Source organism: Anser cygnoides, chromosome 18, assembly GCF_040182565.1.
Source record: "Anser cygnoides isolate HZ-2024a breed goose chromosome 18, Taihu_goose_T2T_genome, whole genome shotgun sequence".
NCBI lineage: Eukaryota > Metazoa > Chordata > Aves > Anseriformes > Anatidae > Anser > Anser cygnoides.
Window position 1 is genome coordinate 9,024,174 of NC_089890.1, and position 23,020 is coordinate 9,047,193.

General features: G+C 41.2%; 3 protein-coding genes across 8 annotated transcripts in view; 2 read left to right on the forward strand and 1 right to left on the reverse strand.

The window, feature by feature from the left end:
* Nucleotides 1-8,822, reverse strand: CTNS (cystinosin, lysosomal cystine transporter). The gene is made up of 11 exons (XM_013196487.3): nt 8,678-8,822; nt 8,112-8,230; nt 6,768-6,846; nt 5,472-5,556; nt 5,278-5,381; nt 4,171-4,302; nt 3,311-3,410; nt 3,097-3,216; nt 1,818-1,988; nt 1,273-1,390; nt 1-928 (listed from the first exon to the last, which is right to left on the reverse strand). Exons 2-11 carry the CDS (start codon nt 8,212-8,214, stop codon nt 798-800), a joined length of 1,143 nt encoding a protein of 380 aa, XP_013051941.3. The 5' UTR covers nt 8,215-8,230; nt 8,678-8,822; the 3' UTR covers nt 1-797.
* Nucleotides 7,569-18,322, forward strand: SHPK (sedoheptulokinase). Of its 3 annotated transcripts, XM_048074263.2 has the most exons (8): nt 9,284-9,422; nt 9,819-10,077; nt 11,004-11,145; nt 13,758-13,941; nt 15,163-15,315; nt 16,398-16,573; nt 16,669-16,869; nt 17,905-18,322. In XM_048074263.2, exons 3-8 carry the CDS (start codon nt 11,007-11,009, stop codon nt 18,297-18,299), a joined length of 1,248 nt encoding a protein of 415 aa, XP_047930220.1. In that variant the 5' UTR covers nt 9,284-9,422; nt 9,819-10,077; nt 11,004-11,006; the 3' UTR covers nt 18,300-18,322. The 3 variants fall into 3 exon arrangements, with proteins under 3 accessions (XP_066835857.1, XP_013051936.2, XP_047930220.1); XM_066979756.1 differs by lacking the exons at nt 9,284-9,422; nt 9,819-10,077 and adding an exon at nt 7,569-7,650; XM_013196482.3 differs by lacking the exon at nt 9,819-10,077 and having other exon boundaries at nt 8,925-9,422.
* The window catches only part of TRPV1 (transient receptor potential cation channel subfamily V member 1), a 16,724-nt gene continuing 8,881 nt past the window's right edge, over nt 15,178-23,020 (forward strand). Inside the window, exons 1-4 of one of the 4 annotated variants that reach the window (XM_048074249.2) lie at nt 15,178-15,315; nt 15,817-15,886; nt 20,640-20,832; nt 22,603-22,918. In XM_048074249.2, the coding sequence (XP_047930206.1) occupies nt 22,617-22,918 (302 nt within the window). In that variant the 5' untranslated portion in view covers nt 15,178-15,315; nt 15,817-15,886; nt 20,640-20,832; nt 22,603-22,616. The other 3 variants (XM_048074250.2, XM_013196473.3, XM_066979748.1) reach the window with 3 other exon arrangements.

Sequence of the window (23,020 nt, forward strand, 5' to 3'; positions counted from 1 at the left end):
TGTGCTTAAGACCTTTAATTAATGGGCTGTTAATGAACGTGATCCACTTTGAAACAATCCCTTTGACAATCTGATCTTTACTATCCACAGTTTAGGGTTCAAGGCATGTCAGTGGAACCAAGAAAGATTAAGATAGTACACCACAAGTATTCAGGCACAGTTATCTGAGCACTTGTCTTAGCACCTCTGAAAGAGCTTCAAGTGAACTAGGAATATATTTTCAGGTTATTCTCAGTGTTTATTTTCCCTCTTAGAGTTAACATTTGTATTTGTCTTTTTTTTTTTGCTAGGAACTTCATTGTTCCTTCAGGTACCATTATTGCTGTTGCCAGCCAACATGACTGGTGTTACAGCATGGTTTGGTCTGTGAGGAGTCAGCAGCACTGAAGTCCACAGACCTGCCTTAGTTATTAAGTGGTTGCATCAACATGATCTCAAGTTCTTGGAAGCCAGAACTTTGGCTCTTTGGAAGTGATGCACAATCAAAAAGACAATTCTGGTCTCTTTCCTGTTGATAGTGGAAGAGAGCCACATGCTGCTGGGACAGCTCAAGCTAAGCTGGCTTTGCAGCTTCAACAGGCACGAACCTTCCATCTGCAAGTAGAGGCTAGATAGCTTGATGTCCTTCAAGGCACCTGGCAATCAGCATTGGGCAAGGCAGCTTGTATTCCATACCAGGGCAGATCAAAGAATAAACAGATCAGAGTCAGTATTTCTGATAGCTGCTAGCAGACATCTTGAAATCCCTTTGCCAGAATAGGGGCAAGTTCAATTTAAAGTTTTTGTCTTCAGAGATGTTATTCACAAGGTTCATACCCCCATCTCCTATAAAGGCAGTAGTGCTGAACCATAAAAACAATATCAAAGATGATGGAGAAGACACCCAGGCCAAACTTGGTTGGATCTCCAAAGACTAATTTCCATTCATCTGTCAAACACAAGATTAGAGTGTTATGACTAAGAGCTTAGTCTTATCTTGAGACTACAAGATGATAGACATATTAAGGAAGTTCATGTTTGTTACCCAGACTACTTAAACACTCCTTGAGACTGACCCGTACAGCTTGTGCAAAGCTAATAACGGTTCCCGTGGTTTCTTCAGAATAGCTAAGTATTTTTCAATCTCTAAGCAAAATAGACTTTCTTTATTCTTAGCATAAAGACAGCTACCCACGCTGTAGCATAAATCTCCCAAGATAACCTACAGGGTTTTGCTTTGTAATGAAGTTCTCCCACCCCATTAAGCCCCCACCAGTTCAGTTCCAGCCTTACCATTGTTGTATGACTGCAAAAACATCTGCAGGAGGCTGAAGGTTCCACCAGTGAAGTCTAGTAGTACATTTCCAATGCTCCATCCCTCAGTACTCTTCCGACGGAAATTCATGTATGCCTGAGGGCATAATGGGAAGTTTAATGTGTTGTGTACCTGTTCGTTCAGCACCTAGCCAGGACTAAGACCACGCAGGACTCTGCTTTCTACTGTGGTATCATGTTAGTTAGTGACAGTCTTGTTCCAGTCTTCAAATGAAGTAAAGATACTCCAATTTGGAAAGAAAGCTTACAGTTGATGTCTATGTTCACTTGGGCTTTTTCTTAGTTGGGTTACCTCTTAGTACCCTGAGCAATCCCAAAAAGTAAACATTTTGAGATATACAGAAGACTTAAGTGTTAAACTATATAGGAGCTTTATACTGTTTTGTCTGTGAAAAACGAATAAATAACCATTGCTGGTTTAGTCTAGTCAGACCTTCGAGAACATACACTTCAGGCTTAGAGTGACAGTAACATAGCATAAAACCAGAAAAGTTCAGGCTTACCTGTGGAAAATATTTTATCAACGTGACTGCTAACTTGATGTAAGAGAAGCAAAATAAGAACTGTAGCCATGTCATCTCCTCAGCTGCAGCAAGAAACAGTGTTGTAAATGTGAAGATCCATGCAAGTGCCAGTAGTCCAACAACAACTTTGGATACTTTCTGGTCTGCTCTCTGAAAGAGAAATGCAGATTTACTTGGACCAGTCTAGGCCCTATGTCCCCAGACACATTGTAAGGTATCGAATATGCTCAGTACCATGCAAGGTTACAGTCCTCACCCATTGTTGTACCAGTTAGGTACATACCACAAGGAAACTTCAAGCAATCAGCTGCAGGTTTGCAAAAGCTTATGTACAATATTTAAAAGCGTTTGTTCAGAATACTATTGTCCATAAGCAAGTGGAAAAAAATATTGCTGCAGTATTTTTTGAAGATTTATGTTGCCTATGATTCAGTGCCACATCTGTAACAATCTCCTGAGTTTAGTCTGAAGTTATCAACATAAATATAAATGCAATAGGCTGCTGAGCTGAGACCATTATGGTAAAAGTCATAGTTGTCTCCCTGTTCTTTACTAGAAGAGACTATCACACTCATTGTTGATAAATATGCTATTAGAGTTTTAGGTTTAGCATTATCAGAGGAAGTATTTATTTCTGTTTTGGGTTGCTATCTAGAACAAACGATCTGTTCACATCAGAGGTTTTACAATGAGCACCTGACTTAATCAGTCTCACCTGAGAAAGGAGTGGGAATTATAAATAGGCCTTTGCAGCTGTTTCAGGTGAAAAGAAGTGGGGAGGTAGAGAGAAAATGCTATGCACTAAATATGTCTGCACTCAAAAGCTGAATATTTGAGTTGTAAGGAATCACTAAGGACATCTCCTGGCTCAAGGCATCTTCAAAAGGTGAGGAAACAGAAAGCATGTATGAGCATTTGTACTGTGTAGAACTGTAATCCATGTGCTGGCTAGAAATCTGTTCAAAAACTTTATGAACTTGGCTGTTTACTTTAGTTATTTTGAGTCTAAGGAATCTACTTATAAGCTCAGAACATCCATGAGGCTGAAGTACCAAAGCTTACTGGAGCAGCTATTAGCTCAAGAAAGATAAAAGTAGCTGGACTGTGAAGCCTGGCTTCTAGAAAAGTCAAGGAACAGAAAGGCAGTGAAGATGACTTTAGGGCCCAAAAGGAGTGGATCTGAGCACAGTGAGAGGTGAGGCATCCAGCAGAGGGAGCTCTGCCAGAGCTACCAGGTCAGGCCAGCACTGAGACATACCTCATAGATGCAACACTGAATTATGATGAGGAGTGTCAGAGCTACTGCATGGAGGCTGAAGAAAACATCATTGATAGCCACAGGGTTCACTCCACTGGGATAACTGAGTAAGAATTCCTCCTAAGCGTAAGGTAAACCAAAACAGGCTAAGTGTTATAACTCCCTTATGTAGATACCCACGCCCCCTAAAAATAGTAGGGAAAATTGTGCTTACCTTAATTAAGGGAATCCAGAAGAGTCCAACATTAAACACGCTGTACGCTATGAAGCCAGTAAGGTTTAATGCAATGTAGTCAAAGCTTAATCCGACAACGCTAGAGAAGGAAAGAATTTAAAAAAAAGTAGGAGAAATGAGAGTGTTATAGGCAGCTCCAGGGATGGCTTATCCCTAGAACATGCTGACTGATAGGCAATTTTTGATGCAAGCCAAAGCTGAAGGCGTTCTGACAACATGACATGGAGTTTATTGGGAAGGAAGGTGAAATATCCTTCATATGCCATTCACAACAGTTCTCACTGCCAAGTTTGTTGCTGCTGTTTAACTTCACCCTTCCATGAGCTCAGCCAGCCTGATAAAGCCATGCCAGCCTAAATCCGTAGCAGTAGTGCATCTTTGCCAAAGTGAATGCTTTAGTTTTCATGTATGATAACCTTTCTACTTGCAGTCGTTTAGGTTAAGGAGAGCTAGTCTAATGATAACGCTACAAGGAGCTGTCTGATAAGCAGCTCACAAGGTAAGTCAACTGTGAAGGCGTCAGCACAATTGGCTTGGTCAGGTGATACACAACATGACACCAAAGGGAACGCAAAAAGCATCCTCTATCAGTAGTTATTACTGGATGCCAAACCTTAGAATTAGGTGTCTGTAGAATGCAAGTAAATTCCTCTGACCTGCACATACAAAAAGGGCACTGGGGCTGCATTTATTCAGGCCTTGTTTTTGCCCTGCTTCTCCTCCTGCCCCAGTTTTTCCATACATAAGTCACAAGAACCAAAAGTGGATGAAAGTGAAACCAGGAATATTGTTTTTGGATGCGCTTAAGGGACTTGAAAACACATCTTAAGTCTCCTTACCTTTTTCGTCGCCAGTTCTCAAACAGTTGAGGATAGAAGGAGATAGACCAAGCAAGGAAATAGATCCAGCCAATCACCTCATCAGCGTATTTCACTACGATGCTGTGAATCACTTGAAATTGAATCCTAGGTCTGAAGGTTAATGCAAACAGAGTTAGTTATTTTCTCTGCTCATACATTTTCAGGACCATTTGCCTTGTTCTGCTTTGAGAAAAAACAGAACTGAGGCACTGAGACAAGATAAAGATTCAGTGTTGGTTTCAGTTGAGTTTTTCCTCCCTTTCTTTAGTGTCCCTGTTAAGTTTTAAACATCTGCCATTCAACCTAGCCTTTCCTTCCCGTTCCACTCTTCATTTCTATTATTATTCAAAAAGGTCATCCTGTGCCTATGGCTTCCAGTGTTGTAGCACGGGGTCTGTTACGCAAGAGCAGTTTCACTTTTCATGCCCTGCCAGCAAAGCCTCATGATCATGCCTGTCCTGTTGATCACTTCACAAATATGGTTACCTCTGCAATTCCTGCGAGTCTTAAAAAGAGAAGTGAAATGAGGAAGTAATACAGGAGTAGCCTGTTGATGAGTAGCATCTGGACAAGGAAATACAATCCAGTTTTCTCCATCTTGCTAGACTGTTTTCCTGTTAGAGAGGACTGGCATTGGTGAACAGATGGCTCTGCTAACTAGGGAGGAAAACACCTGCATCTCCTGACAAGGATGTGGGTACTCAGCTGCACAAGGCTATTAGTACTCCAGAACAAGCTCTGCACAGTAAGAATATAAAAATAGCATCCATGTAGACATTGACAACCAAATGCTTCCTGGATCAGGACACGTAGTTTTGAAACTTTGGAGAAGGGTTATTAAAACCAGACTAAGGAGCCATAAGAGGTCACAGTCATCTAGGTATAAGTTTAAAATACCAAGATTACCATTCTGCTTCTATGCTTTATATTTATCTGAATACCTCGGGGATTACTGGGGGGTCACTACATCTTCTCAATTATATACTGTCCATGTCCCAGCAACTACTTAACTATAGGGAGGAAATAATTATGCCAGAGTTTATGAAGCAGTAGGATACTAAGTAGAATTAAAAACCAGTTTCTCACCCAGTTAAGTTGAAATTACTGGTATAAAGATAAACTGTTATTTGTCCAACATCATCTGCTTTCACTTGGAAGTCTGCCTCGGTATGACCTGCAGGCAAATGCACCTGCAAGGCAAAGTGGAGGGAAAAAAGGAGAGTTGCACCATACCAGCTCTAGGCTTTTGCATAAGGTCAGGAGTCTATTCTGTCACTTACTTTGTCAGGTAGTTCAACAATGGTGCTGTGTTTTGATGAGTGCGTAATATTAAGAGTTATCACCAGTGTCTCATTTAATGGAGCCCTGCAAAGACAGACGAGCCGAGTTAGACTGGTGCCTGAGTTCACAAAGATCGCTTCAGGTCTGTGGGAAAGTATCTACTAATTCCACACAGCTGTAGCAAATTTAGTCAGCAGTCCATACACAACAGTACAGTACCGATGTAGTACTCAGAGGAACACCAACACCAGATTGTTAGCACTATACTATTTCTTTTAACTGAAAAAGCGACTGGCATTGAACAGTTACATACCCACATTTCGCCTCCCTCTACCCCACACAAATGGCAGAGAAGAGCATTACAGCAAAATCCTACAATGGTAGGATTCTGGAGACTAAGAGGGGCAGAAATGATGGACATGTACTGGGGTGATGACAAGCAGAAATCATGGCCATAATGCAAGATTAAAAACAAACACAAGTAAAATAGCCCTGCAAAGCTTTCCCTCAGGGCTCCACTAAGCGTTTGTCCAGGAGGTTTAGTTGCAGAGCCATATGTAGATTATCCTAAGGTTCAAACACCTGTACTTCTCCATGAAGGAGATCACAGTACTACATACAACTTTGCAGAAATAAGAGTTCTGGACTGTTGCAGCCATGTCTTGCTATTTCCCCCTTTGTCACAATTCTTACATTGTCATCTGACTGTTCCCTTCACACACACCCCTACCTTTGGGATCTCAAAGTCTAAGTATTTAATGCTTCTTTCCTGGCAAGAGGCTGACAACAAAAACACGGCTAAGCAGTGCATTGTATTAAACAATATGACTAGGATGTATCAGCCCCTAGTCTGGGGTAGCTGCCTTTCTTTGCTAGAAAGGGTGAGTTCTGCTTGCTTGGTAATTTTTTGTGATCTTTCTAAGAAGTGCAAGTTCCTCTCAAGCATCGGTTTTTAGAAATAGAGAAGCTGCAGGTTCACATATGGAAGACAGTTCAGTAAGCTAATACAAGGTAGACAGTATAAAATGTCTTTTCCTGCTTGACTTCCCATACAAATGGCATGGGATATTACCGGAGACCAACTATACAAGGCCATTTCAGAGACTGCTGCACTGTCTTGGTCCAAACTGGCACTAAGTGATTTACCAGTCTAGAAGTAGCCAGTCACACACAGGTAAAAGTCCCTCTGTATAAAAAAGGTATCCAAGTCTGCAGGGAAATTTAACTATATAGCTACATTTTACCCTCTTGTTATTCCTTATTTCAAAGAGAAAAAGTTGTAACCATGATTTTACCTCAGAGATATCGTGACATTTGTTGAACTTCCATTTTCTAACAAAACCACTTCTGGGACAGACAATACAATGACTCCATCTGGGAGGAAATAAAAATTTGTCCATTACTACCTGGAGTGTCAGATTAAAAACAAAAAACAACACAACACCAGTACACTTTCACCAAACAGCAAAGGGAGTACTGCTTATTTCAAGGGAACTAAACAACCTAAAAGGAGAACTAAGTAACTGCCACTTGAACAAGTTACAAGGAAGCAATTTAAATATTTGATTTGCAGCAAGAGTTTGTGCCAAGACAAAGCTACAGAATACTTAAAACTCACTACTTGTTTCTTGATACGATCCCAGTAACTTGGAAGTCATAATGCTCAAAATTTAAAGTTACTGCTTGAGTGACAAATTCTTCACGTCCCCAGATGTTTCAAATAACGTATATTTACAATTATAATACTTCAAGAATCACAAGTGCCTTGCTATAGTGGTCAGAAGTATCGCTGTTATAGGGCACGCTTTGCAACAGTACAGCTATGGTATAGTGTGTCATGTTTTGAGAGGGGGTCATATTACAACGCCAATACAATTGACATCAAAACCATAAACCTGTCATGCATCATCAATTTTGGAATCCAAGTCTTTTACTATATGTACGTTTAAAGGTCAAAAGTGACAGATAAGAACAACAAATCTATTTAAGACCAGAAAAAGAGCACTAAAGAGGTTGCCCTGATTTTTTTTTTATTATTTTTAATATTATGTTTGGTAATGGACACCCTATTTTGTCTCCTGAACTGTAGGGTTCAAGAAAGCTAGAACTGAAATAATGAACTGGAAATACATGGGCTGGATACAGCGAAGTAGCAAACACCAGCAGTTAGCCTCTGAGGTAAGAATAACCGTGAATCCCTACACTGCCAGCATCCTCACATAACAGTTTTGAGTACTGTCTGCCTTCTGAAAGCAGACATATTTGGAAAGAAGTGGAAAACATTTTCTTTATAAGAATCAAATATGAAAGCTACTTCTTGCAGGAAGTTACATAGGCATTATCTGCAGTGACGAGCATCTTTCTTGTTACCTTATATTACACAGCATTCTTAAGAAGTTACTTAAATGCAGGAGAGCTCCCTAGTTCATCCCTGACTGCACCAGTCAGTATTTAACCTCCTTCAACTGAGGGGAGTGTCTGCACTCTCCTAGTGCTCCATCTGTCACTAGAGTGCCTCAGTATGAGCACATGAAGTCAAAGGCAGCATGTGAAAGAAGAGCTGATGGGCAACATGGCACAGATCTCCCCAGAGGGAGATGACTGGGGATACTGAGGAGCTACCCTTGTCCACCTCTTACCACTCTGGAACTGGTCTGCAGGCCCAAGCAGGGATGACCAAACACCACCACTCCCCAGCAGCATAGGCATGAGGTACAGTAGAGGAGGGAACAGATATTTCATCCTGATGGTGGCAGAGCTGCAGAAAAAACGAGGAGAAGGCCTTGCTCAGGTCCTACAAACTTTAAGTGGGTACCAGCCTGTTCCCCACTGCAAAATGGCTCCCTCCTCAGCACCACAGCCCCTGGCCCAGCCTGGCTGAAGGGCCCTCAGCACTCTCCAAAGGACACTGGGCTTTCAGCCTCTGTCTGCCCACGCTCCCCTGACAGTCTTCCCCCCTCAAAGCTTATCCTGCTCCTGCCACTCTGCTACCGTCCCCTGAGGTATCCCCCACTTCGCAGGACTACAAATCTCAGCAACCACTGCGCCCCCCACCCTCCCCACCTGCAGCAGAAGGGGCGCGGTGCACGCTGGGACTTGTAGTCCCCAACACTCTCCCCTCAGAAGGTACGGTGAGGCAACGCCATCCCACACCTTAGAGCACGCTAATACCAAGGAAGCGGCACTACGGGGAAAAAACACCTACCTCCTTTCAGCACTGCAACTCCGTCCCACGCACCCCGAGCTCTTCCCTTTTCAGCTCCTCACGTGAGGCGGCCGCCTATCGCCTCCCCGCCTAACGCCCCCTTCGCGCGTGTGCGCCGCTGTGGCCGCCCGCAGGCGCCATCTTGGGTGTGGCAGAGCGGGGCGGGCGCCGAGCTGGGGCTGGCGGCTTTGTGAGGAGGGGTCGCTGAGGGCCGGGGGGGGGACTCGGTGCTTCAGCTGCTCGCTGGAGTTTTGTTCCAAGTTGCAAAGGACGCTGGGGAGGGCTGGGGAAGGGATGGTTTTGCCACTCTCAAGATGGAGGGGCATTGCTCAAGTGCTGAAGGGAGACGTTTTCAGTCAGAGGGCAGAGTCCAGGCTCTCTCTCGGCCCAGTTTGCCCAGTCACCCCAGTCCCTGCACGCTGCTGGAGCAGTAGCAGTAGCCTGTGTTGTTTGTGCCCTCTTAGGGCAGGTGCTCCTTCAAAGGCAGCGAGGAACAACATAAGGGCTCAACACAGTGGATGTTGGTCGGACTACCGCCTAGAGAGACTTGTGTGTGTGAGGGAGGTGAAGGCAACTCGCCAGGGCCATGGCGGGCAGCGAGGCATCCTGCGTGCTGGGCATAGACCTGGGCACGACGTCTGTTAAGGCTGCCCTGCTGGTAGGGACAGAGCGAGGGCATGTGGTGGCAGAGAGCTGCTCCAGGGAGACACAGGCACACACCAGCAGCCTGGAAGCTGGACCGCAGGTAAGGGGTGGCAGAAAGCACTGCCAGCGATTTCAGGATAGTGGCATTGCCTTGTAGCAGTTGGGTTGTCTTGCTACGTTATGTTGACTTTGACAGATTTCTTGTTTGGTTGGTTTTTTGGTTGTTTGGGCTTGTTTTGTGTGTGTGCGTAGAGTGACAGAGATGGTTGCTATGTGTGTCTGGATGTCTGAAATGGGAATTAAAATGCTATCTGTTTTCTGTTCAAGAAAGCCAAGTAAAGCTGTTTTAAGAAAGACACAGCTTTTGAAAACCTGCTGGTTAAGTACTCAAATAGTCATGTCAAATTAGGATAGTACTGGAGTCAATGGGTTTGTTAGGTGAATAATAACTCTTAGGAACTTGTTCCCTCTTTTCTTACCTCTTTTCAAAATGGAGGCACCTGCCAGGAACATTCCATAAGTGGCACCACTGAGTCAAACTAATTGCCACTGCTGGAGCCTCCCACATTCCTGAGATGGCAGCCCAAGCTCAACTTTATCTTCTGAGAACGTACAGACCTGCAGAAAGCCTGCTTCTGCTTCCATTATGGCCTCAAAGATGTCACAAGACAATCTAAAACTATTCTTCCATGAACAATGCCTTTGTCTTTGATGCTGTCAGTTCAGGAAACAGCAACCACTTGCCAACTTAAAGGGTATGTTGCACTTTAACGTGAGATGGAATCGTAACTGGAAATTCCCTGTGGAAATAACCAGGAACGTATGTTCCTGTTAAAGGGCTTTAGGTTAATTATGTTGTTCAATCAAATAAAGAATGAATCAAAATCATAAACATTATGTATCAACATTCCTGTGGCCTAGTATTGTAGTGTTTCCAGGGACTCATTTCTGAGCGAAGATACTGGACAGGCCAATGCTTCTCCCTACAGTCACGTTTATGCAGCTAGAAGTACACATGCCCACAACAGTTCACAGCTATGTGTAGGATATATGTAAATACTTTTGCTTATAATCTTTGTTCTGGTCTGTCAAAGTGGTCTGAATTTTCAAAAGGGTGAAAGCTGTAATGCAGCTTATCTTGTGGCAGGGCTTGGTCAGTTTACTGAGTAGATCTGTGCAGTTTGCTTGGCAGTTCTGGGAACAGAGTATCTAGAAATGAAGTATCAGCATCATCCAAGTCAACAGTGCGTAGAGGCTTTAGGAGGTTGTGAGACATGAATCTGTGTGCAACTGAGAACATGCGGATAATCCTCTGTGGAAAAAAAAAAAAAGAGCAATGCAGAAGTTGAGCTAATGAAAGTATGTGGTGAGCGTTAATGGATTTTTTAAAAGGTGTGTTTGAGTAGTGTCTTAAGAAAATAAGTCAAGGATTATACGGCCTTCGGTCTAAGATGCTGTTACTTATTCTCAACTTGCTAGTATTGTTTTGGGGGTTTTGTGTGTGTTGTGTTTTGTTGGTTTTTTTTTGCAAACTTTCTTTCAATTTAGTAGTGAATGTTACTGTAATGCATGTTATTAACCTAAATGAGTTCTGTTCTTCACTTCTGACTAGAGTAGCCTTGTTTAATAAATACAGTGAGTCCTAATGGCTTCATCTTGGTATAATGCTTCATGATTACAGGGAATGGAGCAGAATGTCCGGAGAATAATAACAGCACTGAACGAATGCCTCGCTGCTCTACCTCAGCAGCAGCTTCAAAGAGTCAGTCACATTGGTATTTCAGGGCAAATGCACGGGATTGTATTTTGGAAAAGAGATCAAGGTAACATTAATTTTTGGCATTCCTGTTTAGAGTACCATGATACAGAAAAATAAATCTTCAGCGCTGAAGTGATCTGTAGGAAACTGCTGCATGTTCACCTTGATTTTCTGTAAAACAGAATTAACAAGATTATCTTCTGTGTCAATTTTGCTTTAATTACTGGAATTTCATCTACTGACAGTAGTTAACCATGTTGTTTACCCATATCAGTTGAAGGATTTAGTCTTGTGAGATCCCTGCAGAGTGAGCACAGTTAATAGTATGAAGGAGGAATTACATATCTGTGGCTTGTCTATTGTTTGTCCATCATATGCTATCTGCTGCCAGTTGAAAGAACTTCCGGAGACCATGTCAATTCCTTTTTTCTTAAAAGTTACTCACCTCATAAAGCACTTAACTACTTGGTGTCCAGTATCTCAATACCTTCCAGTGATTCTGCAGTAGTAGTATTAGCAGTTCTATGTATGCCTTGAAAAATAAGCTGTACTTGATCTTTATGTTAGAATGTGTACAGCAGTAGCTATCCAGTAATGAACATTGCTATGCTAATTTGACACGCTGTTTGAAAGTACAGTAAGAGGAAAAAATGACGTTCAGTAAAATTTTATTTCAGTCTTTTGTTGTTATCTTTTATGAAAATCTCAAAGCATTTTTTTCGAGTAAGTTGTAGACTAGCATGTTGCATTCATCTTGCCTGCTTGTGCTTCTGTTAGGAGCTGAAAAGGATTGTGGTCTTGATTCTGAATATGCAGCTGCTTGTAGACTGAAGGGCCAAGACCTCAGAAACAAAGTCAGCCACAGTAAGGTAGTCACACGGAGCTTGATTGTGACAGTGAAGATGTTTGAAAAATTCAAGCCTTGGATTTCTAGCTCTGTGAGATAGGTATGGATTCTTTTCTTGGCTAAGCTAACGTAAACCTTCTGAAGTCCAAGGTTCAGGTTTCAAAATGTGGTTCTGTTTTTTTTTTTCTCTTTACCTTATGGTGTGCGCATCTGAGCAGTTATACAGATCTTAAAATAATAATAAAAGTTACAGATTAAGCAAAGATTTATTGTAAACTGCAGAATAGATTTTCCAGAAGTGCTGGTCACTGCCTATCAAAAGTTTTCGGGGTCTTAATTGCTTAAAGAGACACAGTGCTATTCATTACTGGCTGTAATTTTACCTTAAACACAAAAATGATTGCAAAGAAAGAAATCCAAAGGCTGATGGGAAGGAGCTGTTGCTTGCTTTCCAGCTGTCCCAAGGGCTGCATAACAAAGCTCATGAGTTCATGATAGACAGATTCTTACGTGATATCGGTTAATATTTTATTTCCCAAAGCCACACACCACTTTTGTTTCATTTCTGTCCAGTGAAAGAGGGTGTTTGCTCTCATTTGTTTTGAGTAGACTAAATGAATCCATGCGCTTTGGGACACAAATTAGATTTTTAATAGCATCCTTTAGGGTTGGATTTATGGTTAATAATATTTCTTTGAAACCATTTAAAACTAGAAAAACAAGCCAATTTGAAAATCGTTTCAAACAGACTTGATAGAACAGGGAATTAAGAGAACAACAAAGGTATGTTTGCTTTGCATGTTTCACATAGTACTTCCTGCTTTCATGGCTGCTTTTTATTGTGTGTGTGACTTTAAATCCCTGTATGCAGCCCAAGAAGGACTCTTTTAGTCATATTTGTGCTAGTCAGTTAAGCAGCTGGGTCTCTACTCTGACCTGTAGGACAAGTGGCACAGCACAGCTTGAAACTCTCCTGCCACCCCTCACTAAAAAAAAGAAATAGAGCCAGTTGGAGACAGTGCATGGCCTGTCCTATCCCTATCTTGTGGCCCTGCATCACCTGGGAGAGCAGTAGTTGTCAGAGGCTGAAGCTGAGCCGTAGAGTGTGCCAGCAAATATCACAAGCCAGTGCTTGAGCTCAGCATCTGCTCAGTTTGCTGCTCTGGCAGGTCTGTAATCTGCCTTAGCAGGACTGCTTGTGGGGAGCATGTCAGGGCAGGGAGCAGCGCGCTGGGCTGGAGCAGTAGCAGACATTGCTGCGAAGGCTCCGTGTAGCACCAAGAGGTTGCCCTAATTTAGCTGAGGCCTTTGCATAGAAGCATGTGATGGCTTCACCAAAGGTGTGGCAACCTCTGTTCAAAACAAATGTGTTAGACTGATAAAAACTGAATTAAATCCTTCTCTACTTCTGGTGAAGCATTATTGCAAGGTACAGGTGAGGGATGTTCTTTGGTTTGCAGTCCGTTGCTTAATACGTACAGATCCAGGCTTCCTGTTGCTTTGAGTCAAAAGGTGGAAGAAACTGTGCCCTATCCATCGTAGACAGTCGTTACTAATTCTGTGTGCTCGTGGTCATGATGTGGCTGTTCAAGTTTTGTCATGTCAGCTCCTTACCTCTCGTAGCAGAATTGCAAATTTTTTCCAGGATGACTGGAATTATGACGTTATCTGGGACTGAAACTATGACTAGTTAATTTAATTACAACCGCTACTGGCTCCGTTTCTGTTCTTTTCCCAATATATTTGACAAATTATCAGAGTGTCTAGTAAGGAAAAATGACAGGCACTGCGGGGAATCACGGGATTTCTCAGGCACTGTTGTGTTTCAGGTTGCAGGTGGACGGAGTGTGGTACTGGCCCTACCTTTGAGCCAGAGGAGGTCAGTCATCTGGTTACGTGGCAAGACGGCCGCTGCAGTCCTGCCTTCCTGGCTTCTCTTCCACTGCCCCAGTCACACATCAGCCTGGCTACAGGATTTGGGTGTGCCACAGTCTACTGGTATTTAAAGAAAAGGTACATTGTTTCTCAAATGGGCAGTTATATCAGGCTGTTTCACTGTCAGTTTCTCCTCTTGAATTTGTGTGACAATTGGGATTCCTGTGGCATGGTAAAACAACTACAAGCTCAGGGTGTGCGTTTTCTCTCTAATCATAATATTAATTAGTCAAAGAATGTTTGTAATGGCAGTATTCAATATAAGCGATATGTAACAGCACACAAGTCTCTCTGACCTCATAAAAGTAGTACAGATCTTTTTAATAAAAATAAAATCTTTTGACCATATAGAAACAGAAGTTTTAAAGTATCATAAAATTCGAGTCCAATCTGCTACTCAGAGGAGGTCTGCTAATGTAGCTATAATTTTGGCTTGTGCAGATTGTGGAAAGTACAAACATGCCTAAAACAGTAACAGAGTTGCTTTGGCTGGTTGCTGCCAGATGCTGAAAGAAACAATCCCTAAATTAATTTCAGTTTCTTCCTTCTTTAGACACTGGTATTCTTATGAGGTGTTACTGATGCTCTGCTTTGTTGTGGCATTTTTGCAGAGGATGTAATTTTTCACTTATGACTTGGCATCAGCATGATTTGGTCTTCAGTTTCATCTGTAGCATGCTATGTTTCTCAAAGAGACATTATCTTCCTCAGCAGTGAGTTCAAGTTAAATTAGTAGGGAAAAACTTACTACATCTTGGTTTTCCCTCAACATATGTTCAGCAGATACCTAGAATGTGACGTGACCTTGCTTTAGAGCTGTACAGCTCATGAGTCCAAGCTGCTTCGGTTTGTTTCTGTTCCGTTTCACCACTTGGTACATTTCCATCCATATAATCCGTGAATCCTAAAGAGACTGCAGGAATTGACTAATTTTTCTCAAATGCTCCGGAATCAACAAAGTGACATTTTTGTACAAACAATTACAACCTTCCTGGCATGTTTTGCGGTGGTATGCTTTCAAATCCAGATAACTCATTCCTTAAAGCCACTGTCTCTCTGTCTTCCACGAGCAGATAAGAATTGCTACTGTGGTAAAAGCCTGGAAAATAAATCCCATTAAAAAAAAAATGATAACCCACAAAATACAAGTTGATCACTGAGATACTGAGTTTGCAGTTTTGTTTTTAGGAGGTGAGGCCACACGCATCTAAAGTTCCCTGTAGCACTGGACGTAAACTTGCTCTGCCTGTCTTAAAGCACCACTCATTGTTTTTGTTTTTAAAATGTTTTGTTTAAAAGTCCAGATTTTCTGAAGTCTTACGATGCAGCTGGCACTATCCATGACTATGTGGTTGCCATGTTGTGTGACCTGAAGAAGCCACTCATGTCCGTCCAGAATGCCGCCAGCTGGGGATATTTTAATGCCAGAAACAAAAGCTGGAATACTGATGTGTAAGTGCTGAGGTCATTCTATGGATTTTATGCTTTGCTTGTGTCAGGCAACGTGAACATCTCTTAGGTCCCTAAGTATGAATGTGCTACGGATAGGAAGTGATTGAAAGTTGTTCCTAATCAATTGTGGTGTGGTCTGTACTGAAGGACTCTTGGGCGTTTGCTCTGGTTTGTAAGGTAAATGTATTTAAATTGTATAGGATCTAGCACTATGTTTTTAGAAATACCTAAGACAGCAGAGCTGAGAGGCTCATCAATGAGGCCTTGTATACCAAACTGTTCTTGTCCCTTTCTGTGGTGTGATGGTGGGAGGAGATGGAGAAGTGAGTGCTGTAGCCAAGGCTGTAATGGCAAAAGACAGTTACTACTGTCTCCTCCTTTTGGCTGAGCTCCTTTGTAACTGCTAAGATTTACTTGTGATTTATTAAAATTTGGTAGGCTACAGGGAGTCTTACAGAAAACTGTTTTTGTTTATTTATTTTTAACGATTTGCTCTTTCAGGACAGAATCCTAAGGCTGTATGTATTTCAGAGTTTAGGTTAGGCCAGAATTCCAAGAGCTGCTCATAAAGGTAATTTACTATCTAATGCCTTAAGAGTGACAGAAACTTGCATTTTCACTAATCTGGTGTTTTTGCTGTAGCAACATAGTGTATCTTGCGGTTTGTGTAAGGAGTTTGTTGGACTTACCTCTGTGATTTGGTTTTGAGATACTAACTGCATGACAGTTCAAAGTTCTTTGACGCTTAAAAGTTGAATTTTTGTGATTGTCCCTTAACCTTGGAACTGCTTGTCCATGTGACATCAGTAGGTTAAACTTGGTGAACCTGTACTCCTGTATAATCCCAGGTAATCAGATTGCATACCACGAAAAGCAGTTTATTCTTCCAGAATATTCTAGTGCACCACGCGCATTGAACTGGAATGCTGCCCAAGACAAAACTTTCTAGAGAAGCGAAAGCATCCATAAATCCAGCAGCCGCAAATGTATGGCCAGCTTCGTCTGCGACTTCAGAGAGGTCCTTGTAGCCCTGCTGCATGTTCCTGTACTACTTTCCTGCAACAATATTGTTCTGATTGTAGATTGAAAAAGTCCGGCTTTCCTCTTCACTTGCTTCCAGAGGTGGGAGACCCTGGCAGTATTGCGGGGAGGACAATCTGTGCATGGCATGGAATACCCAAGGGAACAGAAGTAGGAATTGCTCTGGGAGATTTCCAGTGCTCTGTTTATTCCTGTCTGACTGAAAGGACTGATGCAGGTATGATCATTTTGGTATCTTACTTTGTTTTCTCATTGTCTGCCTTCAGGGTAGCCTAGTAAAATGCTGATTCTTTTTTTTCTATTGTTTTCTAGTTCTTAATATCAGTACCTCTGCTCAGCTGACCATCTCAATGCCCCCTGGTTTCCAGCCTCCAGAGACACCAGATCCTTCATCGGCTGTTACTTACTTTCCCTACTTCAACGGTGACTACTTGGCAGTGGCAGCATCACTTAATGGAGGCAATGTGCTAGCAACATTTGTGGACATGGTGTCACGGTGGATGGAAGAGCTGGGTAAGCTCGTTAAGGATTGTTAAGGCTTAAAATTGAGGTTGATCAACAAGGTGAAGGGAAGCTCAGACAAAGGAACAAGTATAGAGCTGTTTCTTCATGCCATAGAAGGAATGAGGATATAACTCTTGGGTCATATTTCCCAGATGTCTAGAATTTCCTTCTGAAGCTAATGAACATGCTGGGACAGTCATCCTTGGACTCCACATTCACTTTGCTTCTAGGTTTTGGGTTTTCTTTTGTTTTAAGAACACAAGAATACTTTTGCAAGTTGTTTTTAAAAGGAAGGGTCAGCAAATTTGAGGACAGCCACTGATTTCCTATGACTGCAATCAGAAAGAGTCCCTTGATTGTATCAGTTGCCTTTTACTGCATATTTTGCCGCAGTCTAATGGATTTTAAGGCTAAAACTCACGTAGTGTCTTCTAAGTGCTTTAAACATGGACTTTGCACTCATGGTGGTTTGTTTGTTTTTGTTATTATATAACTTCCTCACTTTTTCTGGAGTTGTATTTGATATGTCATCTTACTCATTACAAAGGAAAAAAACAGCTTGTATTTAATGTCTATTTCTGCTCCTGGGTATACATAGGGTCCTCCATTTCCGTGCTCTGTCATTCCCATTTGTGAAATGAGAAGTAATTATCACATTAAATTTGAGTGTTTTACACACGCACATATATATAAAATCTCCTGTGTTTTGCAGTGCAGAAATAAGTTCTGAAATCATTCTTTCGATGAGTTCTTGAAGTGAACTCTGCGTTCAGCTTCGGTAGCTGGATTGCATACAAAGTCTGTCATTAGTACCTTTAGAGATGTTGGTTCTGATCAGAAAAAGATTTCTAGTATTACAGATATTAGATACAGTTGGATGGGAGAACTGGGGCTTGTAATCCTGGAAAAACAATTACCTTTGATACAGGGAAAAAATGTATTCAGTATTTTGCTGAACAAGTGGATCAGTGCCTATTTTAAGTCTCCACATGTAAGATATACTAGATCTCTTCAGCTGAGTAACATGGTATTTCCCATCTGCAGGACTTCAGGTTCAGGAGTCTGCCATCTACGCAAAGATAATCAAAGCAGCTTTGGCCCAAGATGACAGCAAACTCTCAATCCACCCAACCATATTTGGAGAGAGACATGTTCCTGAGCAGTTGGCTTCAGTGACCAGTATTGCTGTCTCTGAGCTCTCCTTGGGTCATGTAACCAGAGCTCTGTGCCGCGGCATCGTTCAAAACCTCTGTTCCATGTTACCAGTGCAACATCTGATGGAGACAGGAGTGAGCAGAATTCTGGGGAGTGGGAGTGCCCTCGCCAGGAATGAGGTGCTGAGGCAGGAAGTGGAAAGGATTTTTCCGTTCCCTGTGGTTTATGGGAAGGATGTCGATGCTGCTGTGGGGGCTGCCATGGTGATGTTCCACAGAAAATAAAGTTATTGTTTAGAGTGGCCTGAGATGCATTGTCCTTTTTTTTTTTGTATTGGCTGTACAGTGTTTCCTTTCACTTCCTCACTTTTTCTGGAGTTGTATTCAGTGTGTCATCTTACTCATTACAATGGAAAACACATCTTGTATTTAATGTCTGTTTCTGCTCCTGGGCATACACAGGGTCTTCCATTTCCTTGCTCTGTCATTCCCATTTGTGAAATGAGACATAATTATCACATTAAATTTGACTGAGTGACAAGGAAAAATCCATTAACTTTCTGCATAAAATGATACTTCATGCGAGGCTCATTTTCCTGGTAGGAAGTACGTTTAGGAGGGCTAGGAGAAATGGGCAGCTTTTGTAACTTAGTCTGATGCTTTCATTAGAGAATTCTTGTCTTTATGGTTTCTCACAGTATACATACACACAGGCAACAGACCAAGATACCAGTTTTGTTTGAGGATCTTGGTGGCTCTTCACAAAATGAATGCCAGTTCTCATGCATTGCATGTTGTCTCCATAAAAATGGAATACAGCCTTGGCTTGCATGTCGACAAAACAAAATAAACCATAGAATGTTATTTCTGTGACTACTCAGGTCTGTTGGAGTGGACTAAGGTCAAAGGAATGACTAGGCCAGTAAAATGACTTGCAATACCTGGTAGGCAAGGCTTATATCATAGCAGAAAATGCATTCACAGGGTATTTACCAGAAACTGGTAAAATTGTGGCCTGGTTTTAGGTTCTCTTAGCAAAGGCAAGACTATATCTGACCTGCAGAGTAGTCTTGGATGCATCTTAAAGATCTCTAGCATGCTTCCTTGCTGGTGCTTTTCCATTTGCAGCAATGGAGAGGGTTTTTAGTTGTTAAACACTCTTGAGCACAGAAGTTGTGTGAAATCTATGTGCCATGGAAAGCTATGGGATGCCGGCCCAAGAAAAGGAATAAATTTCCTTCTTGTTTGCTATTGGTGTGTTTTGATAAGCATTCACACATTCTTACAAGCTCACACCTATAAACGAGGTCCCTGCTGAAGCAGAATATGATATCTCCAACGACTGTGGCAAAAAGTAATGGAGTTGCTGCTGGTAAGAAGGAAGTAACATCTTCACAAGAAACAGAAATCAAGGAGGCTGATGAAAGAGACATCAAAGCTCAGAAATTGAGAGCAAGCTTCCAAACTGTGTACACGAGAGCATGGGAAGACTGAGAGGAGCTGATGCCAGGAACAGGAGAAGAGAAAAAAGGAGCATTCAGCAAGAGCAGCAAGGAAGAAGCTAGAAACTGAATACGGGAGACCCTCCTCTGAGCTTTATGGTTTTGTTACTGAGCTGTGCCTTGGAAGTGGTGAAGGAGTTAATGGTAATGTTGAAGCAGATTCTCTGCACAGCAAAGTTCCAGGAGGGTCAGCCAAGGACCTGGCTTATTGGTAATCCATACTTATGCATTAATAAACAGGCATTTTATTTCCTTTGAGTATAATGCCATAAGGTGTTTTAAGTGGTATAATTAGTTTGCTATTAAATAGGCAAATATATTATTCTTTTATATATAGATAGATGGCAAGACTAGAAAGATCTCTTATGATCCTATAGTTACCTTTTGCAAAACATAAACCAGATAATCTCATTGATTAATTTCATATCTAACTCCAGACCTCAGGAGCTAGAGGTCTGGTGGTTTCTTCTAGCCTAACAGCTATAGCCTACTGGCTTAACTTTGTGGAAATCTCTCTCTCTAGCCTAGTCTTTGGCAGAAAGATACCACATAAATGATACATTTAACACAGGTCTTCATTTTAATTGTGTTAGATCAGTTATGGATTAGATAAGACTTTTTTTCCTAATGATATTAATATTTAAAAGCTTTCTGTTACATATATATTATTTAAATAAAGCATAGTAGGAATGTGGAAAGATAAAATGTCCGTAAGACTATTGTCGTTGGGTTCTCCTTCTACTCTGTTCAGAATCAGCTTGTCTTTAAAGTACTTCATGGGGCTTTACAGCAGCCACCCAAGAGTGTCCAGAAAGATGAATGATCGCAGAGAAGGGCTGTGGCATATTTTACAAAGTTTTGTCAAGTGAAATGAAACTGTGACCCACAGAAACAATTGCTTTTTTTTTTTTTTTTAAAGCTTGAGTGTATTTACAAAGAGGAAATCTGTAGAGGAGGATCCATTACTAAATGCAATTAGTGTGATGGTGGTGGTGGGGACAACAACAACTTGCTGTGATTCTTGTAAAGAGCTTTGCTAAGCTCCTGGGAATAGAAGCTACTGATGCTTCTTGTTCCAGAATTGTTCTTAATGACTTTATTACTCTATTTTCTGTTCTTCTAGTGAATTTCCCTTGATTCTAAAGAATCAGCAGCACGTAGAACAATTTTCCAGATGAAGTGGAGAAGCAAGCTCTGAGGTCTTTGCAGCCCAGGCACCTAGGAGGAAGAATCTCTGGCACCAAATTCCTGTAGAACAGAGATTGTTTACTGAGACTGGACTATTTTGTGGAAGACAGGATTTTTTTACAGTATTTGTAAGTTCTGTATGTATATTTGAATAGCATGCTTGCTAGTTCTTTGTAAACTCTTAAGTATTTATTATAAGTTGTGATTCAGTTATACCTTCTTAAAAAAATATTTCCTCATTTATTGAATCAAGCTTTGATGTACATAGGATTCCGAGAGTTAGTTAGGTTTATGTGTTTTTCCAGGATAGATAATATTTTTTTTATTTTATTATTGTTTTTTAATTTATTTTAAGAATGTTTTCATAGAATTTAAAGATTATTTTGTGTGCAAATTCATACGTACAAGGAAATGCAGTTTTGTCCTCATTATCAAAGATGCTACCAATGGACATTAGAAATAAATTGAATAATAATAATTATAACTGAAACAGGTTTGAGTAGATTGTCAGGAGGACAGGATTAAATCCATTCTGCTGATTCTAATATTGTACTTAATCTGTAGAAAATACATTATTCCATTCTGCATAGCCATCTCCCTGACATTTTTGGCTCAATCCACGTTGATTTAAATGAGACCAAAAATGAAAATCAAACATGGCTGTATTCCCAGTGTATTTTTGCCATTTCTTTATAAAAGTTGTTTTTGTAACTTTTCCCTAAAGTAATTGTTCTTCCATATTTTTAGTATCATATTCCAAATGAGAGTATTTTTCTTTAGATTACTTCTTTATTATAGAACAATTAAGTTTGTAAGGTATTATGTTATTCTTTCAGAGTGGTTGTACGCAAAAAACTTGAATGGTGAGCACAGAGGACACAGCAAGTTAAACTGCAGCCTTTAGTATTTCATCTATACTATGCTATTTTGCTTTCAGTTACCGTAAATGTGCAAGTTTGCAAATTGATGTTTTCTTTACATGTGTGTTATACAAAATTACAGAAAGTGCAAATGCATAAGAAAAGTCTTTTTCTCATCCTACATGCACATGAAAATGTAAGTGATCCTTTATGTCAATATTAACTAGTCCCAGAGAACTGAAAATCTAGCTTTAATGTACAATGTAGGTTTGCAGATAATCCCTCAGAAAATTTTTGCGAAGAGAAAAAACCTCAACGCTTATTTATGACGTTGATTTCAAACTGATTGTACAGAGATGATTATGGACCACTGTAATTGGTTTATAATTGAAGGCTTTTTGAAGATTTTGTAACGCTCCAGTGTCCAGAGCCATAAGATTCTGAAGCATTTTAGAATTTCGGAATGTGTTTCTAAAGCTGTTCAGCTCCTTCTAAAAGTCAGCTATGTAGCAGTTCCAGTATGAAGTATTCCTGCCTCCATTGCTGGAGTTACAGAATGCTTTGCATTCAGTGATATGAATGCAAACATTTGGACTGTTCAAAACAGTTTGATAAGAAAGCAGAAAAAAAAAATCCCTGCTCATACCTTCAGTATGGCCTGTTTGTTAACTTGTGTCAAATTATTTGTGGTTGTAAATCACACGTGATCAGACCTGTGGTCTTACAGTAATCTCTTATCTGTGGTAACCTTTTCCTCTCTGTTTTCTAGTCTCATGTCTGAGGTGACACTAATCTCACAAAAATCACATGCCCCAACTTTCGTCCAGCACTGTTGTAACTCTGGTAAAGCCATTAAGTGATAAGTTTCCTGTATGCAGTAAGCCCTCTGCTCATGATCGTTAAAATGAGGTTATGGCACCATGATATCAAGCTTTTCTTAAAAGCCTGATATAATCCTGAGACTATATTGTGGCACAAAACAGAAAATAGATGGTGCTCTGAAGTGCTTACTTGAGGTGTTTCTGTGGTTCCTCACAGACTGCCTGTTCATCATGTCTTCCATTCTTGGGAAGATGAAGAAATTTGGCAGTTCCGACCTGGAGGAATCTGAAGTGACAGATGAACACACAGATGGTGAGGACTCTGCACTGGAAACACCTGACAGCCTCCAGGGTACGCTCAACACCAAGGTGCAGCCACCTAAAAGCAACATCTTTGCAAGACGTGGACGGTTTGTTATGGGGGATAGTGACAAGGACATGGCTCCCATGGATTCCTTCTACCAGATGGATCACCTGATGGCACCTTCTGTCATCAAATTTCACAGCAATTTGGAGAGAGGGAGACTTCACAAGTAAGTTTGTGTTGTAAGGTGTGGTTTGTACTGGACGTATTATGACAGTTGTAGTCTGTGCTTCTTAGAGCAGTATGTATTCACTCTGCATTTGCATGCCTG

Coding starts and splice junctions, on each gene's coding strand:
- CTNS (XM_013196487.3), bottom strand. CDS start 8,214: ATGAAATATCTGTTCCCTCCTCTACTGTACCTCATGCCTATGCTGCTG. Junction 3,411..4,170: donor GAGAACTGGCGACGAAAAAG/GTAAGGAGACTT, acceptor TTCCTTCTCTAG/CGTTGTCGGATTAAGCTTTG. Junction 929..1,272: donor TTTGCAGTCATACAACAATG/GTAAGGCTGGAA, acceptor TGTGTTTGACAG/ATGAATGGAAATTAGTCTTT.
- SHPK (XM_013196482.3), top strand. CDS start 9,264: ATGGCGGGCAGCGAGGCATCCTGCGTGCTGGGCATAGACCTGGGCACG. Junction 13,942..15,162: donor TACTGGTATTTAAAGAAAAG/GTACATTGTTTC, acceptor TTTGTTTAAAAG/TCCAGATTTTCTGAAGTCTT. Junction 15,316..16,397: donor AAAAGCTGGAATACTGATGT/GTAAGTGCTGAG, acceptor TTCTGATTGTAG/ATTGAAAAAGTCCGGCTTTC.